The sequence below is a fragment of the Serinus canaria genome, chromosome 1A (genome assembly GCF_022539315.1).
Source record: "Serinus canaria isolate serCan28SL12 chromosome 1A, serCan2020, whole genome shotgun sequence".
NCBI lineage: Eukaryota > Metazoa > Chordata > Aves > Passeriformes > Fringillidae > Serinus > Serinus canaria.
This window is the reverse complement of record NC_066314.1, coordinates 65,250,220-65,273,990: the sequence shown is the minus strand read 5'-3', so window position 1 is coordinate 65,273,990 and position 23,771 is coordinate 65,250,220. Positions and strand designations below refer to the sequence as shown.

The following is a 23,771-nucleotide window of genomic DNA, read 5'->3' as shown; positions in this document are numbered from 1 at the left end:
AAAATCTCCCATGAAATCCCACCTTCTCTGAACACAGAAATATCTATGACTTTTCAAGAAAATGAAGGAGCTCCCAGAACTGTTGTTCAGGTCCATTCCTGTGTCACGCTCTTGACTTTGTATCCCTCCCTTCCCTCCTGGCAAACAGCAGAGGAATATATCCCAGTCTGAATACCCTCAGTTATCTGAGCCAAAACCAGCAGCTTACAGCTAACTTGCAAAGCCAAAAAAAGACAGACTATGATGCTGCTGATCTAACAGGACAAAAAGCTGACAGCCTCAGCCACAAAGAAAACCTAGTCAGAGCACCACTGCTGCAAAGGACATTGACTTTCAGAAGCTCCTTACCCTGTTGTCATAGACCTTCTTGAGTGCTTCATAGCGGATGGACCCCTGGAAAATCACCCCTTGGAAGGTGTTGCTTTTATCACTGGCCACTAGCTCCACACAGACCATTTCTCCTTCTCCCACAGTCATGTCACTGAAAACCTGCCAAAGATGCAAGATGAAACACACTTTGATGCGAAGCTGTTCAAATCAAAATACCTTCAGATTCCCATGGCTGTCCTTATGCCCAAGGAAATTTCAATATAAATTGAAAAGGAGCAGAATGCTCCACTTTGAAAATAACAGACTCTAGGCAGTGCACACAGCAAATCACTTGCTGAGATGAGCAGCTCTCACATCAGCCTGTCATGATCTACCCATCATTGACACCCATGCCAAAATCCAGGTTTAAGATCAGATTTCAAACATTAAAGAGAGAGGAAGGTTAAATAAAAATAAAATAAGATCTAGCAGAAAGCAACCCTCAACTGGCCAAAAACATTTGATCAAAAGGTACAAGAAAACAGCTAATCAGGACATAAGACTAGAATAGGATAAAAATTTGCTGCTGCAACAAGGAACTCACCTCCTCAAAACTGTCAATCATGAAGAATATATTGGGGTAGCTGATCTTTGACTCCTCTCCTTTACTGTCCATCGGGTGTTTGCTTGGAGAGGCAAACACTTGCTGAGAAAGATGCAGAAGAAGATGTCACTTCTCAGTTAAATGTGCTTGGGAACAGACACACCAAATACAAGGCAAGTAATTGCAATACACCTCAGGCTGGCACTGCTCACTTACACTACAGATGCTGGACATCCTGCAAGCACGGCTGAGCTGGTTTCTGACTAAAGCCAGATTTTGCAATAATGGCACTTGAGAAATCCTTGGTTTTCACATGCAAGTAATCAAAAGTTCATTGCTTCACAATAAATGTCCCTGTGTGTACCTGACCTCTCACCATATACTACAGTACACCACTGTACTTTTTCATCACCACTTTCAGGTGCCTTTAAGTTGCTGCAATGCGCTGCAAAGTAAAATGCCACAGTGCAAGAAAGTTACCATGCAGCAGCTGACCCAACACCTTAACTTTAATTTGCTGTTGTTTACTTACTACCACACTAAGATCAACCTCCCTCAGTAAGGGTAGTGTGGCTGTCCTGGGGTGATTCATAATGTTATTTTATTCCACATCTATCTGCACCCCAAACCTGTCACTGTATCTCTGACCCTACAGCTGCAGACCTTGTGTGTGTGGGGTGCCATTGTGGGCATTTTTGAAATTGGAGTGGAGGCAGGTTCTGGGGTCTTGGCTGTGTAGCATTCACTTTGCAGGCTACTGGGTCCTTGTTCAGGCAAAGACTTTCCTTCCCTTTTTTTGTTCTGTCTTCATTTTGTTTTGTTTTTTTCCTTGTCTAGGGTGGACTGCAGTTAGTGATACTGGGCTCTGTGGGGGCAAATTCCACAGGTGCCCACCTGTAGCAGCCCTCACTCCAGTCCCAGCCATGCCAGGAGAGAAGGCTGTGGAGAATCTCTCTTTTTTGTGGCAGCTGTAGGTCTGCAACTGTAGCTACTTGCACAAATTGAATTTTGCAACTAGAAACTGTTTCGAAGTGAACTTCGAGAACTCTCACTGCAGTGACAAAAAAAAGGCAGCGAGTTCGTGGTGGGGGGGGAGGCCTTCCTGTGCCATACCATGAGAGAAGACTGTGGAGAATCTCTTTTTTTTTTGTGGCAGCTGTAGGTCTGCAACTGTAGCTACTTGCACAAATTGAATTTGCAACTAGAAACTGTTTCAAAGTGAACTTTGAGAACTCTCCCTGCAGTGACAAAAAAAGGCAGCGAGTTCGGGGGGCGAGGCCATGCTGAGGGCCAGCACCCTCAGGCCGGTCCTTTCCCCCGCCCACTGCCGGGTGCAGGGCCCAGGAGCAGCAGGAGAAAGGCATGGCTTGTCACTGCTAAAAATAGCTTAGAAACTGTTGCAAAATAGTTAATAATTGTTAAGCATGTGCTGTTAAAAGTTTGGTTGCTATATTGTAAAAGGGTAGTTATAAGAAATACGCATTCACATATTGTATTACACTTAAGTAAAGTGCACCACCCCCTCAAGCAAACACGAGCCAGCCTGGACAGAACAATAAGGGCCAATCAAGCACCTTAAACCTTCATGCAAATGAAGGATCCCAACAGAAACCAATCCAAAGGAACAGAAAACAGGATAAAAAGGAGGCATCTGAGTCAGTGAGATTGTGGAACATCCGGAATATCCCAGCTCAAGAAAGGAAGAGGATCCAGCGCTGGCTCTGCAGCATCATCGCCCACTGGGAACGCTCCTGCTCGACCCGCGGGCCCTCCAAGCTTTAGGCGTTATAATAAAAGCTGAAATCACTTTAGTTCCGGAGTGTCTTCCCATTTATAACCCCACCATCTTGTCACTTTATTCCTGGGACACATCTTATTCCTGGGAGGTGCCATATTGGAAGGGAACAGCGTGATGCCATCTTCCCTTTGTCCCTTGGCCACACGGCTGCCTCCCGCACGCACCATTTTGGGAACAAGTGTTTCTGGCATTTTGGGTCTCTCTTTGCTCCCACGGGGTTTTGAGTTATAGCAGTTTGGTATCTAGCAGTTATTTACTTTTCCCCCTGTTTCATTAAAAAATGTTATTTTTTCACTTAAACCTATTAGTATTTCATTCTTTATTGGGGGAAAGGAATTGGTTGGAACCAAGGGGGAGTCTACTCATTTCAGAGTGCTCACCTCTTTTTAGATTGTCTCAAACTGTTGGAAATGATACCAAGTTTAAAATTTTTTAATATAACTTTAGTCAGGGGTTTTGTTCACCTTTGCCCTGGGGTAGGGGGAAGGGAATTGAATTCAGGGGACTGTTTCATCACTAAGGCCTGATGAGCTTAACATCTCAACAGACTGGGAAGACACACAAAAGATAAAAATTAACCAACATCAACTCTAAACATCACCCCCGGTGGGAGACACCTGGTCTGGGAAAAGAGAGATAAGAGAATGAAGAATGAGAACCTAATTAACATCTAAGGGGAAGAGATTGATAACCAACAGGGAACAAAATACTAAGAACTGTGCAATGTGTGACCAATGAACATTGAAACAATTTCTATGGGTTTTGACTGTATAAGTATGTGAAAAATCTAGTAAAAATTATGTGTGATGGAATGATTTTCTCTGCACAATCCAGGCAATGGGTGGTTTGCTTGGGGAGGTGGTGGCACTTTACTTAGGTGTAATAAAGTAATGCCTTGATTCTCTAACACTAAAAAGGTTTTTGAAGAGTTTTTGCTTTCCCTGCAGTTTCAGTGACAAAACCAAGACAGTGGCTCACAGGATGACTTGGTTTCTCATTTCCATCTTGTGCTTCTGTTTCTTTCCCTATCACTATGCTTCCTCTTGCACATTTCTCCCTCCCAAGCAGTTCCTGAACTCCTTTAGGGACTTTGTTTGTGACTTTGTTTAAACAGATAAAGGCTTTAGATTTTACCATTCCAAAGAGATTAATGAGTAGGTAAGGAGGGAGAAGGAATTCATACCAAGCATTTTTTTTTTGCTTCCACATTTGTTTATAAACAAAGCCTTGAATTAAAGAATCCTGTCAAATCTTAGCCCACTGTGAACATGCCAAAAACTATGGATCTGACCAGGCTGCCGAGCTCTGACATTCTTGCTACCAACCATTCAACACAAAACATAATTAAGGATATTAGATATTCACGAGAGGATTATTTTTCCTTATTTGTACTTTTGCAGCCTTTATGCACATTGACTAGAATTAAAAAGAAAGGTTTAAGACCAGAAACATCATTAGAAAGCAATCAGATGCCTCAAAAAATGCTACCTGCACCAATGGCTGAAATAAGGACCTTTTTCAGGCATCCTTGCTCTCATACCAGCCAATGAACAACAAAACACCCTCCCAAATTCATCTCCAGTCAGGCACACCTGAGGAAAATACAATTTGTGGAGATCTTATTGTCAAGCCAGCAGTTTGCAAAACAAAGTCAGCCTTTTTCATACTGGCTTCATGCCACAGGCACTCACTTGTGTGAGCAGAGTAGATTTGTCATAGGTCTCAAGTAGGACAGCAAATCTTAGGCCATTAACATCTGGCTGCATATGGGCAGAAGACACATTTTCTAAAGCAAGAACCATCAGAGCAGAAATGCAGACCCAAACCTGCTGGATTTTCTTCATTCAAAACCAACGAGCCTCAGTAGTGGGTGTGACAATGAAATACCCAACTGCAAACATGCTTTCAACAGCATATGGAATTGCCTTTGCCTCTCTAAAGATCAACATGATGATGTTTAAAATGTTTCTGGTACGTACTGGCAAGTTTATGTGGAAAAGGGAAGGCAACAATTTATAAGCAGTCCCAAAGTAAGAGAGTCTAGAAAGGAGGAACAAAAAACTTCCTCTTCATTCTAAATACTGCTCACATGCAGATCCCTCATCTTCTCCTTCCTAGTTTTTGAATCTGCAAATAAGATTTACAGATTTTTCTCAAAAATATTTGCAGAAGTTAACTTGTGGTGAAATTTGGACTAGCCAACAGAGAAAAAAGCAACAAGAAATAACAGGCTTAAATCAGCACCGCACAGCCCCTAAAGAAAAAATTATGTGTAATCAATGTAAATCACAGAGACAATAATCAGCATTGCTAGTTCTGTTTGTAGGCAAAGCAAAAGTTCTTTTAAAGTGGTTAAACATAATTAAAAACTAAAGAGCATTGGATTATTTAAATAAAGCCATGCAAGCAGCTGCATGAACTAAGGGAATGGAAAGCCTGGGAGAAACAACTGTTTAAATGCAACAGGAGCCTTTTATAAGAAGAATTTCTGCTAGCTAGCAGAAGTTGTTGCAAGGTCTACATTGCAAATTGAAATTGAGTGGGGAAGCCTCAGGTTTCTTGTTCCTATCCCCTTTATGCTTGTTATTCAGTCTCTTCCACTATTCTAAACCCTGGATTAACTGCACACAAAAGATAAAAGCCTATGGAAGGAATGAGCAGTTTAAGAGACTAAAAATCTTGTAAAATAATAAAAAACCAAATTGGTAATCAGTAAATTGTCTGCCATTTAGCAGCAGTTTCTACATTAGAAACTTACCCTGAAGGCTCCTCACATTCCAGATCTCATACAACTTCAGGTTTAGTCCCAGACTGGGGAACAGTTGGACATCATATTCCTTCCTCCCCCTAGCACCTTCCCTCTCTCCCCTAAATCCAGCAGGCAAAGATATACACCCTGAAGCATGCAGGGGGCTTCACAATTCTTTGAGAGAGGCTATAAAGGACATTTAGATCTCAAATCCAGCTAACTGCCAAGAAATATCACTATACAAAGACTTGAGCTGCTTCAGGAGGATGAATCTGTCAGATCACAGCCTGAAAACCACTGCCCCAGTTTTGGAGCAGTTTTTAGGATTAGGTAATACTGGATACCACCCTCTGATCCAAAGCAATAAAAGGGGAAGCTCACCTGAGATTTCTTTTTGTGAATATGAATATCTCCTCCATCAGAGCGTGTGCACACAGCACAGGTCACCACATAATCCAGCTGGAACAGGGCACCAGACAGAGAAATTAACATTTAGAGTTGGGAAAACAAAACATTCATGTGCATGAAGCAGAACACACTCTGACTCATTTTTTTAGCTGTCTGTCTAAAAATTAAGGTATTTTAGTGTTGCCATTTTCTTTACTCTCTACTATACTGAGCCACCTACAATTTATTTGTTATTTTCATAATTTTTCTTTTTTTTACTTAAACCTATTAGTATTTCATTCCTTATTGGGGGAAAGGAACTGGTTGGAACCAAGGGACTTGGAATCAATTGTTTGGAACCTGTGTTTGTTCATTAACTCAGTGACACTGAAATCTCTTGTACAGCTTCTAGTTGAAATGCACAGATGATGGGTAAGGAAAGTCCTGCCAATATTGTTTAACATGAGCTTAATTTCATCTGGGGGAATAAACAGCACACACACACACACACACACACACACACAAACCCCTAAGCACACTTTAGGATAGAAATGGAAAAGATTTCCTCCCTTTGAACAGGAAAAAGAGACACTAATGAACACCAGTGACATGTTAGAGAGGTCAGAAAACACCAGCACAGCCTTCCAAACAACCTGAAAAAACTTCTAAGGAGCAAGTGCAATAGCTCTGGACAGCAGTACCCAGCTGTAGTAACATCTCTGAATTCTGACTGTGGCAAATGTATCCTGGGTTTATTGAGCATCAAATAAAGGCAAAAACTGCTCTCTGCAGAGAAGTTCTGCAAAGAGACTTCTGGGAGGAAGGAGAGAAAATGAAAACAATTTATTTTCAAGGATGTGTGCCTGAGCCAACAGTTTCCCATTCTGAGATCATAATGAGCAAAACCTTTAAGGGATCTCACATGATTACAGTAATATTCAGCTTTCCTGAGCTATAATGTAACACACACAATAACCAAAAAAACTATAAGTCAGTTAAAAAAATAATTAGTTCTAGCTTCATGTTCCCAATCCCAAATATTTTATCAAAGTTCTGCTGTGAAGAGCAGCATAATTTATGACACTGCATTTACACTCTTCTCTCTTAGATGCACCAGTGAACTCTAATAGAAATGCTGCTTATCTAAGCCTCATTCATTCTCAAAAAACATTAAACTGGATGAAGCCTTCCTTTTGCAAAACTTAAAACATAAAACTCAGTTTTGCAGAGCACAAGACTCAGCTGAGCTTCACTGCATACAGTTAAAATTTTTGGAGAAAGCTATTAGGAGTCTATAGAAAAATAATAATCATCTCAGTTTAGGTTCATTTAGATTCTGAAAGGCCAAACTGCATAAATAGTGAAAATTAGATAAGCATCCCTGTTACCTTCTGCAGGATGAGGTTCAAGTAGACACTCTCTTCCCAGTCAATGTCAGGGTCTCCCAGGCCAGGAAGCTTCTTAGAATCTCTCCGGTAAACTTCAACTTCAACCTGCTAAGAAAACACCACATCTCTTTGAAAACTATTACTTAGAGGTACCTATTTCCAAACATCAAACTGGAATTAGAAGCTGTACATCATGTAGCTTCCTAGTTTTCTGTCAGGATCAGATTTTGCTGATGATGCAAGGCTGGAAATTGTGTGGAAATGTACTGGGGAAACATGGGATGTGTAGGCAAACAGGGAAGAAAGGCAAGAGTCTCTCTGCAGGAGAATTTCAGTTTTGGACAGAAGCTTAATGTATTTCTTGTAACAATTTCAGCAAAAATAAAATTATTTATTTCAGCAAAAATGAAATTAATAAAATCAGGGATGCACACACATCCATATTTCTTTTAACAAAATCCCTCATAATCAAGCATGTCACTACACTAAAGTTCAACACAGTCCAGACCACAGCTATTGCTTATTTTCCATTGGCATGGGAGTCTCTGGGAAGACAAAATCCAATCATTACATCACAGAATATGCCAACTTAGAAAAGAGCCACAAAGATCATCCAGTCCAACTCTTGGCCCTGTCCAGGACCACACCCAACAGTCACATCATGTGTCCCTTGGGGATGGTCCTGTGCACTCCACAGAGGATATTTTGGAAACCCCTTTGTACTGGGCTTGTGTGGCCAGGTTTTGGTAGCAAGGGTAAACAGAGGCAGCTCCTGTGAGCAGCTGCCAGAAGTTTCCCTTATGTGCAGCGGAGCCAATGGCAGGCAGCTCCAGGATGGATGTGCTTCTGACCAAGGCTGAGCTTGTCCATGAGAGTGGCAGCACCTCAGGAATAACAGGTTTAAGAAGGGGCAGGTAGATGCCTGAGAGAGGCTGTGACCCTGTGGAGAATCCACAGTGGAGCAGGCTCCTGGCAGTATCTGAGAGAGAAGAGCCCAGGCTGGAGCAGGTTTACTGGCAGGACTTGTGACCCTGTGGGGACCCACACTGGAACAGTCTGTGTCTGAAGGACTGACCCTGAGGAAGGGATCCACACTGGAGCAGCTCCTGAAGGACTCTCCCATGGGAGGGACCCCACTCTAGATCAGGGAAAGAGTGTGAGGAGCCCTCACATAAGGACAAAAAGGTGGAGGTAATGTGTGAGGAACTTACCATGACCTCCACTGCCCAGGACCCTGTGTTGCCAGAGGGGTGGGGAGAAGGTGTTTTTAAGATTTAGTTTTATTTTTCATTGGTAATAAATGAAACTATGATTTAAGCCTGTGACAGTAACTGGTGAAGGATCTCTCCCTGCCCTTATCCTGACCCATGAGCCTTCTGTTGTATTTTCTCTGCCCTGCCCAGCAATGGAGCAGTGTCAGTGGACACCTGCCAGCTGCAATATCCTGCAACTTCTTCTAAAGGTTCCACACTGGTACTACTGATTGCACACAACTACATGCAAGATTTTCAGCTGTACTAAAAAACAAGCAGAGGAAAAATCACAACTAATCTCAGAACATAGAAACAACTCTACCTATCCTAACAAACTGAAGCAGCTGAGACAAATATAAAATAATGAGGTAGTACACTCTGGTGTACATTCACTGAGGTGAATGTAGTTTGAGACTTCCAATACAAACTAGATTAAAAATAAATAAAGCTGGAATACCAAAATATAGTGAAGAACAGGGAAACAGTAAAATTTCAGGATTGGCACTACCATCAGATACCATGAAAGCTGAACATGCTGTTCTTAACCATTATTTTTAAAATTAGAAATATATTTTTAAAAGGTTTGTAGACATCATTCTTCTTTTTGTTTGTTTTTATTTCTTCCAAGGTTCCCATCTTTGATTTATTTATCAGCAATATATGACAGTTACAGATGTGAGCAGATGAGGGAAATAATCTAATTTAGATTCATCTCCAAACAAAGGTAATATTTGAACTTCTGCACCTAAAAGCATAGAAACATGACAAGAACAAAATTCCAGAAATATCCTGTGAAACAACAGCCATCCTGTCTCTGAAGGAAAGAAGTGTGAGAAAACAGGGTGAAGGCAGGATTGAGCAATGGCAGGGTAAAACTCCAGCTCCAAGTAACACCAGGGAAAGCAAAACCAAGTGCACAGCAGACACCGTGTCAGTCTCTCCTGCCTCGGTATCCACGGAGCCTTTATTTTAAGCCAAGAAGGAGTTAATCACCTCATAACACTGAAGTTAAAACCTCCCTCTGCAGAAGTCAGCCACTAATTCTTTCTGCTGGTGAAATTCACTCACACATGAACAACTTCTCCCCAGCAATAACAATGCCAGTGCCCAACAACTCCTTCATGGAATGCCTCTCAAGTCTATCACAGATATTGACAGGAAAAGGGCTTTCTTTAACCATTTTTCCCTGTGCATGAATTCAGGGTAGGATTCCTTGGTGTACAACCTGTGGGTAAGGGCAGCGTGGATCTCCATAAATCACAACTCTCCATGAATTGGAGAACAGGCTGGATTTCAGACAGCTGAGTCCTCCCAGGAAAACAAAACTGCCCCAGCCAGGCACCCAGGAGACACTGGGCCTGTTCCAGGTCTGCTGCTGGCTCACCTGGCCATGCCTTATCTTTGTGCTTGTTTACCTGGCTCTAGATCAGATGTGCCCTCTTGCAAGCATGAAAATAGAACAACTATGTAAATACTAATTATTTATTCCCAATGAAATCCAAAATCCAAGCTATATATTTGCTCATTCATATCAGTGACCCTTCTGGAGCTGAAATCCACGATGCCACCTTTGTATCAAGTTTTCACAGGGTTCCTGAGCTACAGCTGTAAAGGAGAGGGACCTCAGCCAGGCTGACCTCCCACATGCCATGGATATTTCACCATGTTACCTCCTCAAAAACCCCAGTTAAACGACCTTTTGCTGGACAGTACCTGGGAAAATACCTTGCTCTGAGAACTCATTCCAATGATTAATCATCCTCTTGGCTCCAAGTGTGCAACTTCATTTAATTCAGCTGCTTTCCTTTTGCCAGCCTCTGGACCTTGTCATACCAATTTATGTATTTATATATATACATGTGAAGAAGATCTTGAGTACTCAGTTTTTGGGTTTTTTCATTTCTTGCTTGGGCTTTTGGGTTTTTTTCTGTCACGTGTTAATCTTTGTTTATCTTTTAAATAAAGGAGACAAAACACTTTTAGGACACCTCTGAGTCTCTCATTAGGCACCACCTCAGAACTTGTGCTCTTTTGCCCCCCACCTCCAGACATGAGACACTCCTCACTCCTGCCTTCCCTCTCTATACACATCAACAACATGATGCAGTTATGAAAAAAAAGACTATCTCAGGAGCTGCCTGGACCCTTTGCACAGGAAAAAGGCATTTTCTCACACTGAAAAACCCCAACAAACAGCATATCTAATATCCCAGGGCTTGTGCTTCCCGTGTTTTAACAAGCCAGGAAGCTCCAGACGTGCAGAACCACATTTGGTACCCAGCAGTGCTGCAGAACAGATACTCAACAGGACACAGGCTGGGCTGGCCAGTTGGCCATCAAAATCCATCTGCTCATGCATCTGTTCTCCAGTGACATCCCTAAATGCTAAATGGGAAGGAAATCAAAGGAGCCTGTTATTTTCTGGAGCATGCAGAGAAGCCCTGTGGGAAGGGTGCACTCCAGTCCTGCCACACAGGGAAGCTGATGTTACAAGCCTCCACTGGAATATTTATATCCAAGATAATTTTTCAAAGGGGACAACGGTATTCAACAATGCAGCAATGTCCTAAAACGAAAGATTCTTTCAGATGTTATATGGAGAAGCTTTCTTAGGATTATGGGTACTGAAATTTTCACTGGTGGTAACAGCAGAGCACAATGTAAAGAACGGCCTCCAAGACAAAATTGCTATTCCCTTTTTCTGGATACTATCAATTATTCAGAAGTTGCACCTGATCCTCCTGGAACACACTCTGGAGCCCACAAAAAGGCAGCATAATGCCCAGTAGCTATGGCAACTTGACACCCACCATAGCTATAAAGCTGAAACAAAGCCCACTGCAATAAAGCAACTGCAAACTGTGCAAGAAGCAAAGTTCAGCTGCAGAAAAACCACCCATTTTGAAAAATTTGCTTCTGTGTCAATTGCTTGAATTGTATGCCCACAACCCCTCTGTACAACCAAATGATGAAACTTTGGGAGCTTTTCCTTGTACTGGTGTCTCAGTTTAGAGAAAAGTTCAGGAGAACACTCTGGAATGAGTGTTTTCACTAACAAAAACAGATTCCAACAATCCCTTTCTGCCAATGAGAGATTAACCCTAGTGGATGAAAGTTAAAAAAACCAACTGTTTATTGACAAACAGAATGCCAATATGGGACAGGAAAAAAATGGTGAATAAATCCTAGATACTGAACTGTCAGACCTTGCTGCCCCCTGCCCCACAAAAAACCCAAAATGCCAGGGACAGAGAAAAAAACCCCAACACAATGGCCACAACATGGTGGGGAGGAGGAAAAAAAATTGTGTTGGCTTTTGTCTCAGAGAAGGAAAAAAAAAAAAAAAGGGTTCACACAGCAGCCCAGGCAAAACCAAACTGGAACCTGGTGAATCTCTGATGCTGGTCTCCTCTTCACAGCAGGTGAAGCTGGTGGATTTAGGCTCCTTTTGATAGGGAAGATGTCTTTACAAGCAATGAAGGGGTGAAGGTACAGGTATTACCATCTTTGAAATGGGTCTCAGTGTGTCTATTAACTTCAAGCAGCAGGTTTGTTGCAGTCAGTCTGACTCCTGAAACAGACAAGAGGTTCTGGAAGGCTGCACCTTCCGAGTACCTCAGCCAACGGGAAAGGAAGAGGGAACACGGGCCGGGAGTTTAGGATAGAAGGAGGCTCCAAAACCTCAAGAGGGGAAAACCCCACAGGTGTCCCCCAGTGGACTCTCTCCCTTTATTCGAGGAGACTCTCCTGTCTCCTTTATGGCTTTTCCTAGTGTGATTTTCTGTACTCTTTCTTTCACTGGGTCTTCTGAGATCAGGGGGTGACATGGAGCAGCCCCTCGGCTTGCTGCCCGTCCCCGTCAATTCTGCGATCTCAGACCAAAACCAAACCAAGCAGCTCAGGAAAAAATGCTCCATGGATCTGCTAAATCAGCTTTCCAAAACGAAACTAAGAGATACATGTGTGACCATTTAAGCATTATCAAATGTGGTCCCACCTACATTTTCAGGTGCTGAAACAAAGTACTCACTGTTACCTTACTCCTGTACTGTTATTTTCCAGCCTTTCTGAAGCTCCTAGAGAAGCACAAGTACCTGAAGCAACACACAGTGTGCCTTCTGCAGTATCCAGTCAGCAGGCTTCAGGAGGAAGCATTGCATCCATGGGCAGCAGCCACAGTCAAGGGAGAAAGAAATTACAGAATGGTCACAAATCTGTGTGTCTCAAACCATCTCTGTTGAACATGGAAATTCATAAACTGGATTAGTGACCAGAAGACAGGGTGGGCAAAAACCCTGGTGCAGACATCAAATAATTAAAAGTTCTAATTACCAGTGTTATACAAATGTGATGAGGATATTCCAGAGCTCCAATTCAATTGCATATTAATGTCAACACTGAACCCAGACCTTCACATACCTCTAATAAGCAAATTGACCAGCCTGTAACCCACAAATCAAATCCACTAATGCTCAGATGAACCAGTGGCTTCATGAGGCTTTTGGGGAGCTCCAAGCAGACACTTTTAGCTTTTCCAGGATGCAAGCCTAGCCTAGCAGTGCCCTTCTGTCCCTCAAATCCCCAGTGACTCAGACAGATTTGATGCATTCCTGATACTGAATTATTCAGCACATTTCATCAGATAGGAAAACTGAGTCTGGGCTTCTTCCCTTCCCAGTGAAGTTGCTCTCTGTAGCAGAGAACAGAGCATCTTCTTGGCTGCCACATTTTAGTGCCATTCATATTAAAATCACATCTGATTCTGGCTTTCTTGTCACCCTATTTGACTGCTTAAGAAGAGTTCTTCAGAGACTGGAAGCAAAATAAAGCAATTCATTAAAAATGCCCCTGCAGCCCACACTCCTTCCTGAGTGTGGAATTTTGAGACTGTGATAGTGTGAAAGTACTTCAGCTGTACACTTGCTCACACATTTATACAATCAAAGTAGCACAAGAAAGCACAGGGATTTCTGGCAAGGGGAACTGCAAAAGAAAGGTCTTTACACTGAAGATGTTGAGCTCCTTACAAAAAAAAAAAATCAGAGTATCAATCTGATAAGGGCAGGGTTCCTTTTTCATGTTTCAAAATGAAAGCATTGTGTGGATGTTGAACTCTGCAGGAGCCAGTGCTCCTGCTCACTGCAACACCTCTGCAAGTTCAGCACAATGGAAGAGCTGAGGGACAACAGCTGATTCTGTATTAACTTGGATGTGTTGGAATAATTGTTCCCTCATACTACCCATGAATGAGGAGAAAATCTATTCAGCAAAAAAGATTCAATTTTTGGCCATTTGTTTTCTCTTCAGCATTTGGGTGGTGGTATGGGATTGCCATGAAGTATAGCACAGAGCTCTTCTGGAGACATCCTGTTTGCTTGCAGTGCTGAAAAAAACCCTAACGCTGGAACAGAGCCAATGAAAGATTCTTAAAACTTGTATTTTTATTAGATGCTGAGTTCAGGTTGTTGAGTGTTCCAGGCAGGCAGACAGTGACAGTGACTTAAAGATTCAGTTGGAAAATCCTGTGATTTTTCTGTGCAAGTCATGTGCCTGAAGTAATTTAGGTTCAGAAACTGACTGGTCACACCACAAGCAGTATTTGTTGAGTCACAGGTCCAGATACACATGACATGTAAACCATGGCTCTGTTCAGTTCTGTCTCTGAAGTTGCAATCTCAACATCAATAGCTTAAGCTTTTTGGAGACTTAAAAGGCCTAATGACTATCCTGTGCATTTGGCAGCAATTCTACTCCTCCACATTCACAGGATGCTGAAGAAAATAGGAACTACTCCAATATCCAGGCAAGCTCAGAATATATGCCCAGGGTATCTTACATTATTTTTTTTATTGCTTTGCCCTATAGATATGGCACCTTTTCAGGTGACAAGGCACAATGAAAGGCAGAATACAACTTGCTGGTCTATCACAGAAGTTTTATCTTTCTTTCCCAGCTGTGTGTAACACTCTATACTTGCATCTTTTGGATTCCCAGGAGAAAGTAAAGCTGCTCTCTACAGAAAGATCAGAGATACTCAATCTTGACCTAACAGCATTTTAAAATCATAATCCTAAGTCCAACCATGTTAACCTTTCAAAACTGCAGTGTCCAAAACCCTTTGGAAGTGAGGATCAGGGCTTATTTTCCAGTAGGTCACATCACCTGGCATGAGAGGCAGCAGCAAAGCTGGTTTTGAGTCTTGACTTAATGTAAAGTGACAAGTCAAAGGGATTCCACTTTACAAAACCCTGCTAAATTCCTTAACCTTGTGAAAAGCTACACTACACAGTGCCTTGGTCTGCAAAGAGCCTGACACAAGACACCAAGACAAGATGTATCTTCAAAACTTGGCAAGAAAAACTGCAAGAGTGTTATTGTGACATGCCAAGGAAAGAGAGAATTAAATGTACTTCTCTGGGATCCAAGAGTCTGTGTAGTGGATATAGCCCAGAATTCAATATGGAAACTCTGCCCTGGCATTCACATATTAGGAGCTTAATTGCTGTTTCACCCATCTATGCTCAGTTTAGAAATTGATGGGAAGGAAAAGAGAAGCAAATGGAAAGTCACTTAGACCAGGCAGAGTGCAAAGCAGATAATTTAAAAGGCCTTTAAAATAAAATTTATGATGGTAGAAAAGTTTACCACCAGCACCTACTGGACATACTAAATGGTAAAATGTATTACTTCAAGCTGCTGTGACTCATCCAAAGCCCTTCTCATTCAGTCTTAAAACTGAGCAGAACATCTAATCTCGATCCTATCAGGCTTTTTCTGCCTATCCTCTGTTACACTTCAATTTAAAATCAAATGTTATTGCCAACACTCTTCCAGCTCCAGTAAGCACAGAAAAGCCCAAACCCACAAGCAAGAGTTACTTTTAATCAGACAGTTCAGGCACCAAAGCCTGGGAACCACTGGATTCATTGACACTTGTTTCCCACTGACACACACCATCACAGCAGGGCATGGAAATGACACAAACATACACCACCATTGTCAACATTCAGACAAACAGCATCTCCCCACTCAACCCCTTTTGTCATTGCCATCAGTATGATGATTACTATCCTCAAAGCTGCACAGATCTTATTTTCATTAACATAAACTAATGTTCTGAGCTGACATGGCATTGAGTTACCTCTGCCAGCATTCTTCAGCCAAAACCTGCAGCAGCCAGCTAAGCACAGAGCACATAGGTAGTAGTGTTGGTGGGAGAACTACAATGAACTTGCTTCACTGTACAGCCAGACTACAAAGTCACTCTCAATGTGGTCCATGAAGGAATCATCACCAGACCACTTGTCCCAGCCTGGCATAAAGCAGGAGCCAACAGCACATCTCCAGTTCTGGTCCTAAAAGTCCCCAAACAACTCTGAACTCTCCCCTTCATTTGCCTTTTCAGTCTACCCCTGGAAACCTAAATGAGAGCACAGCTTGGTGGGTGGCAGGGAGGCTTGCACTTCTATCCAGCTCCTACAGATACCAGTCTCCATCTCCCTCCCCTTTAACAGTATCACTTTGGCATCATTTTTCAAGGAACAATGTCCAATACTACAAAGTAAATTAAAAAATGATGTAGTCATAATTTGATGTGTAGGAGTAGTTGTTTGGTTTCTCACTGCACTGGGCAGGCTCAAAAATCAGATAAAAGAGGAGTTGGAGCTACAAAGCAGTCAAGTGAAATCTAACAGGAGGACAGCTGAACAAGTACCAATGAATCACCAACAATGAAGTTTCACAAAGCAATTGAAATACTTCAAAGTCACAGGAAAGGTTCAATTCTCAGAAGCCATGTAAAATACAGCCAGCCACAGGAGAGTTACAAAATGCTGTGTGTGCTATAAAGGCCCACTCCCCATCCCAGCTGTTACTGTACACGATTCACTAACACTGATTTTGTGGGAACCACCACTTATGCAACCTCCTCACAAATAAAAATTATTTATGGTGCTTTAAAAAAGGTGAAACAATGCTCTAAGAGCAAAACCAAGGGTTTATGTCACTGTCACCTAACCACAAGAGCTTCAGACACTAAGCTAATGAATCATTTAAACAGATTGATCAGTGGTCTGTGAACAGGTTTAAGCAACTAGGCTGTCTCTGAGATTCACTTGCCTTGTTGAGAAGGACAAGAGGTTAAACAACCCATGCTTTTACCAGGCTGAATAAAGCCATAATATCATTTGATTGAAACAGGGATGCTTTTATAGTCACTGAAAAAACAATCAGGATGGAAGTTTCCCCCACAAGTCATAAAGCTCCAAATACACTAGCTGAAGACTCATCTGATAGAGAAAGAACCATATTTTTCCATCTTGTCTTTAGTGGTTGTCCTGATGGAAGTTGGAAGGCCAGGGAAATGAGAGAAGAGAACTCTGTCCATTTTCTGTATCTTCATCAAAAGTGTGGGGAAAACCTCCTGGAATCTTTTTCTCAAGGCAGGCAACAACTGTGGCTCTTTACACCACCACATATGAACCCAGAGAACTCTTGTATAGCTGGTTACAAACACTTTCACAGACACCATGCACAAACAGTGTCAATTATTTACATGTGTCAGGAAATCAATCCCAGTCTTTTCCTCCTCCATTTACCTTCCTACAGCCACCAGCCTTAATTCCCAATAAAACCATCCTACCTCTTCCTTCTGTTTCCCCCACCTAAGATGAAAATTGCCATGGAATGCTGAGAAGTTTCTCAGACCTCTCATAGTAAAATACCTGTGCAGCAGCACTAAGACACCTGACTGTGTTTACAAGGAACAACAGTTCTTTATGAGGGGCACACTGTCTCAAATGTAGACTCTGACAGTACAGGAGTTTCTCTGCTGTTTGCCACTGCTTTATCCCAGCTCCAGGAGGCTGCTTGTGTTCTGCTGCTGAGTACACCCAACAGATGTTCATTCCTGATACTCTGGTAATCTCAGCCAGTTTTCTTTTAGAAATACCAGTGTGACTATCTCTCTTCTTTTTTTTCTCTCTTCCTACAGACTTGTGCTCTGAGTTTATAAAGTATCATCACTGAAAAGCAAAACACAAGTCAGCTTTCCAAAATGGCAGGCAAGCTTTCTGATTTTCTCAAGTCTGTAACAGAGCACCTCATTTACACTGCTGCTGCTGTTACAGAATCACAGAATTGTTAGGGTTGGAAGAGACCTCTGGAGATCACCCAGTCCAACCCCCCTGCCAAGGCAGGGTCACCTGGCATTCACAACCTTAACCACGGTATTTCCTCATGGATCAATTTTGTATCACATCTTGTGGTGAGCAGAGCTGGAAATTCCTCATCCTTGCTTTGCAATTCCTTAGATGTGTCAGGTACCCCACAACAACACCAAATCCCATGCTACCTTAGGCTTCCCAAGTTAAGACACATCACGACTCACCTTTTTACCCTCTGTGCTCTCCCCGGTGACGTAGGACAGTTTCCGACGGACGTAGAAGAGCATGTCATCCTGCCGGGGGGCCCACTTCTCCATGAAATAGGTTGAAAACATCCAAGTCCAGAACACAATACGGTCATCTTTGAAACACCCTAGGAGGCACAGAAGGAGATACAAGAGTTGTGAATGAGGGTGTCACTTCTGCTTGTGCTTAAAACGACACCAGAACTGTTGTTCTAAGTGCTTCTGTGGTGCACATGATAATAGAAATTTTAAAGTCACAAAATTTGTGGAGCTAGAAAGAAAGTGAGGCTTAGTAGGCCCTGGGAAATGTTAGACCTTTTATTTGCTAGATCATGTGAAACTGCACCTGTGTAGTCAGTATATGATAAATGAAACAATTTTAGATGTGATTAGATATAATTATTGTTTAAAGAATCATGAGAAACTATGTTAGAGGTTTGAGGGGATCACGAGAAATCCATGCTTGGATGGAACCAATGTATACAATAGAACAATGTAAGTTTAATAATTAATATGTAAGTTATAAAATGATAGAATATAAAGCATGTTTGGTCTGAAAGCATGTTGGAGTCAGATTTGGGTTTGTGCCCCCTGACACCCAGAGCTCTCAATAAAAGCTTGTGCATATAATCACTCCTGATTACGTGTTCCTGAATGCTAACACACAGACTCGGTGCTGTCACTTGGCCTGAGCCCACAGGCCACCTTGGGACATTGTCAAGCACATTCCAGCAACCAATCTGCCCCACAAGCAGGGCACAAGGTCAGGGCCCAGGAGCAGACCCTGGCTTGTAGCATTCACATTCTCTGAAAAATCCTTTCACCCAGGATTTTTCTCCTGGGAAGCTGAGAAGTCTCAGAGAAAAAGGAAAACAATAATTATCTGATTTGCTTTTCCTCTGTTTTGCTCCTTTGGAATGTGTTTGGAGATTGTTTACCAACAGGTGACTGTTGCATTGGTTTCTGCTGTGAATTGTTTTGATTCAATGGCCAACCAGTGCCGAGCTGTGTCAGGGCTCTGGAAAGAGTTATGAGTTTTCTTTATCATCTTTTTAGCATTCTATAAGTATCCTTTCTGTATTCTTTAGTATAGTTTAGCATTCTTTATTATAGTATAGTATCATAAAATAATATATTAGCCTCCTGAGAACATGGAGTCAGATTCATCATTCCTGCCTTCATCAGGGCACCCCACAAATACCATACCTGGCTCTGCCTGTGCTATGAAGAAGTGCAGGGCCAGCACCCTGAGGGAGAACACATCACAGCCACACTTGAGCACTTTCAAAGACATGTGGTGACAGTACATGCTCCAGTTAATGACCTGAAGCCAGAAAGTGCCTACAGGTTTCTTATGGGGTCTTGGGGATTACAGCCAGTCCTTCAGGAACTAACAGCTGATGCCTTACTTAAACCAATACACAGAAACAAGAATGTACCTGTGACTGTAATGCACCCTTTCTATGACAAAGGAACAAAATGCAACTCAAAGAAATGATGAGTTCACAAGCCTTGAATCCCAATTACACAATAAAAAGTGGCAGGAGAAGGACAAAAATGAGAAGAGGAAGATGCCACAAAGCCTCATTCAAGGAGATAAATGACATCAGCATCAGCAATAGCACTGCAGTTGGCCTCCCCCCAAGAAAAGGAGGCACAGTAGAGGTGACACCTCATTTTGTGAAACTCTTCAAGGCTCTTAGCTGTAATAAAACAGCAAAGGGGTGCTGCACCTTTTGTATTGTTAAAGATAAGAAGAGAATGCAGTCCTGTGCCTGGTGATAGGGGAGCTGATTACTACTCCAGGGAATGATTGCATCCCCTCTCCAAAGCTCCCAAGGCGGTTATATCCAAGCTGTTTTAAACACTAAAGGAAGAGAGGAACACTAAAATAATACAAGTAATTATATTGCTGACAAACAACAAAAACCTAAAATAGATAGTGGGGAAAATGGATGGTTATTATGTACAAGACAGCAAGACAGGTAGAGGTGTATGTACACACATGCAACTGCCAACCCCTCCTCCAGAACCTCTACCCTTCACAGGACATCCTCAGCACATTTTCCTACTTCATTCCCTCTGCAGTATTTGCCAGACAAATCTTTCTTCCAATCTTTAATTACTGGGGTGGGCAGGAGATTAGATTTTCAAAATTTTAGGAGACAGATGCGGGACTGAAAGAAAAAGATTGTCTCCAAACTAAATAAAAAAGCAATATTGAAACCACAATAAAAATCCACTGATGGACCATGCACAGACTATGTTAATCAACATCAAGCAGGACATATAGCTGATTTAAAAGAAAAAAAAAGGAAAGGCTGAAGGAGAACAGAAAAAGGCCAAGGTAGTTAGTTCCCAGTGCAGGCTAATTCCAGGCCACACTGCAATTACTTTATTTGCATGACTGCAGTGAAGTAGTTTCAATTACTTAAGGCAGCATGGAACATAATGTGCAATCCTGAACAAAATCTGCACTAAATACTTGAGTATTTTAGGACTATCCATTTTTTTCCAGAGGACAAAAGGAATCAAGTGCTGGAGAGATCAGATACAGGATCCTGGGCATCTTCATCACAGGAATGTCTCCTTTGGGCACAGATGAACAGGACTGTGTACAGCAAATAGTTACACCTGAGAGCATGCAAGGGTGGAGTCCAGTGTGTTCAGATTCACAAAACCAGTGTGAAAAAGGACAGGATTATCACTGGTCTGTATATTCACAAAGGAATATCAAGAAGAGAAAAGGAACTCTTCAGGTTTAAGGATAAACCTCGCTGACACAAGGCCAAATGGCTCTGAACTAGCCTCTGACACTCATGCAGGCTGGAAATCCAAAGCTCATTCCTAGGTATTCAAGCCACAAAGCTCAGGAGCAGCACCCTCAGCTGGAATAGTGAAGGCAAAAATCCCTGCAGCTGAAACAAAGCTCAGCTTGGTTAAGAAAGTTCCTGTGGTACCTGTGACAGCCGAGGACACTGTGACCCAGTCCCACCTCTATATTTAGCAAAGAGCAGAAAATGGCACACATTCATGGTGGTTAACTAATAGCCTCAAAGAAACTTAAAATCTCATGGGGTTAGAGTACCTGAAATCCAAACCTTAATTAGATAGGGAGGGAGGAGGAAGGAGGATTGCCCTGAGTTCCTCTGAAGTTCTAAGAAAGACAAAAGATAAGCTAAAAAATGAATGTACATTCTGTAAGAACCATCTCTGAAAGTGCTCTAGTATTCAGAAATACTTTGCTTTGGTTCGCTCCATAGACAAGGAAACAAAATAAACCTAGGCAAGGCACTCCTAGATTTATAAAGCAAAATCAAGTTATCCAAATCCAGCATTATAAAAAAGGCTTTATTAATCACTCCTGGATTCTTACAGTACATGCAAAACTCTGAGGAACTGTCCATGAGCTGCTGACACCATCAGGTGTGTTTTAGGCTATAAACCACTGGAATTTACTATGCTCACTTAAGTATTTAGGGGTGGTTATAGCATATATCTTTAGCATATGTATTTAGCATATGCATTTCTGGGTGGTTATACCTGCAGGAGAACAGAAGTGGGTAGAATACCAGGACTTTGTGCTTTTACCCTTGCTGGGGAACACAGAACAAAGTGATTCCACAGACTCAACCTTAGTCTAAACAGAAAACCTGGGGACAAAAGTGCTGCAGCACTGAACCTACTTCAGCACTGCAGCACAATGCAGGGGAAAAACCCTGGAAACCCTGGGAGCCACATTGGATCGCTGTCAATTTCAACTCCACCTGCAGCTGATGAGATGTAAAACTCTTCTCCATGCTTCAGAGATGCTTGCAGATTCTGCTGTAATTAAAACCAGCCTAAGGATGCTCTGACTGTTGTGACTGCAGTGGCTAAAGGATTTGTCTTGAAGCCAAAAAGAGCCAAACCACAGCAAAAGAGCTGCTTTTATTCAATTCTAGTAGAAGCAGTGAGGATGTGCAACAGCACACAAGAAGAAATAGCCTTTAAAATCTACTACTAAATTGCATTAACTTGCAAGGGAAATAAAACATTTTTATTTGTAACCAGAACTTCTTAAAACTTGAGAGGGAGAAAATCAATTACAATTTAAAGTCTGAAACTGTCAGATCCAGTATGTCCACTCAGGAATGCCTTCAGCTATTAGATCCCCACATTACAGTAATTTTGGTCATTTACAGCTTCTCATGGGAAGCCTTCCAGCTTTGCCAAGAAGAAAACTGGAATCATCTACAGTTTAGAGCATGTAGCAAGTCAGCTTCCTGAAAATGCTCCTCCCCTAGCAAATCCCACTTCTAAAGGAATAAAATGGAATTAAGAGTTCAGATTATAAATTTTAATAAACCCAAAGCTGGTTATATAATTATGAGACCTTTGTCATGAACAAATCCTAACTACAACAATTACTGTAATTATTCATTTACTTGTATTTTATCCTCATTAGAAGCAAAATTTATGCCAACTGCTATGCAATAAATGTCTTCCTTCTTACCTATTAGGTTTTTATGCTGAACATTCATTTCAGGGAACTGACTTCATATCCACATAGGAAATAATGAATTTATTTTTCTAATGCCTTCCAAAAAATCACTGGATAAAAGGAAGTGTCAGGTTATTATTTTCCTTCAAAAGAATAGAATAAAAGACTTCTCATTCAGTGGATTGTAATTTTTTCCAGCATGTACCACTCAGAGCTTAGAAGAACAATAATTTCAGCTAGACAAGGTTTCTTGCTATGCTTTTATTCCTTTAGTCTGCCAGGAGATACTCCTCACTGTGAAACATTATAAAACTCATTTCATCCAACACTGCCACAGTGATCATCTGTAAAATAACTATCCTTATATGTTTAGGAATTAATTAAGCACTAATGAAGATCTTTACAACCCCAGTATGGTGATGAAATGAGAGTTCTAAGCAACTCACACTGTACTTAATTTTTGTCCTGAGTTTAGCCAAGTATTTTGCAAGTACAATATAAGAAATGCTTCACATATATTAAAGCTACCTTTGATGTTATAAGGTTGTAACTATGACTGCATAAAATCAGAATGGATGTTCCCTCTCTAGAGATGGTTGCCAGCTAACCAGATCATCAGAAATCTAAAGTTCAGGCTTCTTCCCAGGACTACATGCAGGGACACCACTTAATCCCTTCAGCCTGACCTTACAAAACAGGACTCCAGTGAACTTCCATAAGTTCAGTGGCAAGCAATAGTTGGAAGGCAGGTGATACAGAAGGAAAAAAAATTACTGGCAGAACTTTGGCTAAAAAAGGAAAGCATCATGGTAACAGCAGCAACAGATGTCACAGATACAACCCTCCTCCTTACCCCTGTGAGAAACAACGCTCACTTCTAAAATTTCAGAGGTTTATTAAACCCTTACAAAAATACAACAAAGGACTGAATGGGGAAAAATTACAGTGCTGGGAGTCTCTGTGACCAGCAGCCACGTGCTCTTCTGCAAAATGGCTGCTCTGCCTTTTATACCCTGAGGCCCTCCCAGAGTTTGGTCAGTCAGCTCCTTCTCTGCTGTCCACCAGTGGAGATCACTCTTACATCTCAGCTGGAAGTCAGGAGCTGTTATGCCACACCTCCCAGTGATAACCTGACCTCCCCAAATGCCCCCACTACCAAGGCTATTAGAAGGGAGAGGGGAAAGAGGACTATGGGAGGATATTTTACAGTAACATCTCTATAGATCTACAAAACTTCTCCTAACATATACATAATATTCAGCTCTTAATTGTGAGAGCCAACCATCACATTATTCATCTATAACACCCTAAAGTAAACTGTTGTATTGCACTAAATAGTCATTTAGACACCAAGTTCTTACTATTCTACCCCACCAAGTGTGGCATGCACA

At 41.8% G+C, this 23,771-nt stretch overlaps 1 protein-coding gene across 4 annotated transcripts in view; it reads right to left on the bottom strand.

Moving 5' to 3' along the window:
* KIAA0930 (KIAA0930 ortholog) overlaps nucleotides 1–23,771 on the bottom strand; it is a 56,576-nt gene that overhangs the window by 16,357 nt on the left and 16,448 nt on the right. For 3 of the 4 annotated variants that reach the window (XM_050970153.1, XM_050970155.1, XM_009095106.4), the window contains exons 2-6: nucleotides 17,877–18,025; nucleotides 7,236–7,343; nucleotides 5,842–5,919; nucleotides 914–1,015; nucleotides 349–489 (exon numbers count right to left, since the gene is read on the bottom strand). In XM_050970153.1, the coding sequence (XP_050826110.1) occupies nucleotides 349–489; nucleotides 914–1,015; nucleotides 5,842–5,919; nucleotides 7,236–7,343; nucleotides 17,877–18,025 (578 nt within the window). The remainder of the gene's footprint in view (nucleotides 1–348; nucleotides 490–913; nucleotides 1,016–5,841; nucleotides 5,920–7,235; nucleotides 7,344–17,876; nucleotides 18,026–23,771) is intronic. The other variant, XM_050970154.1, reaches the window with a different exon arrangement.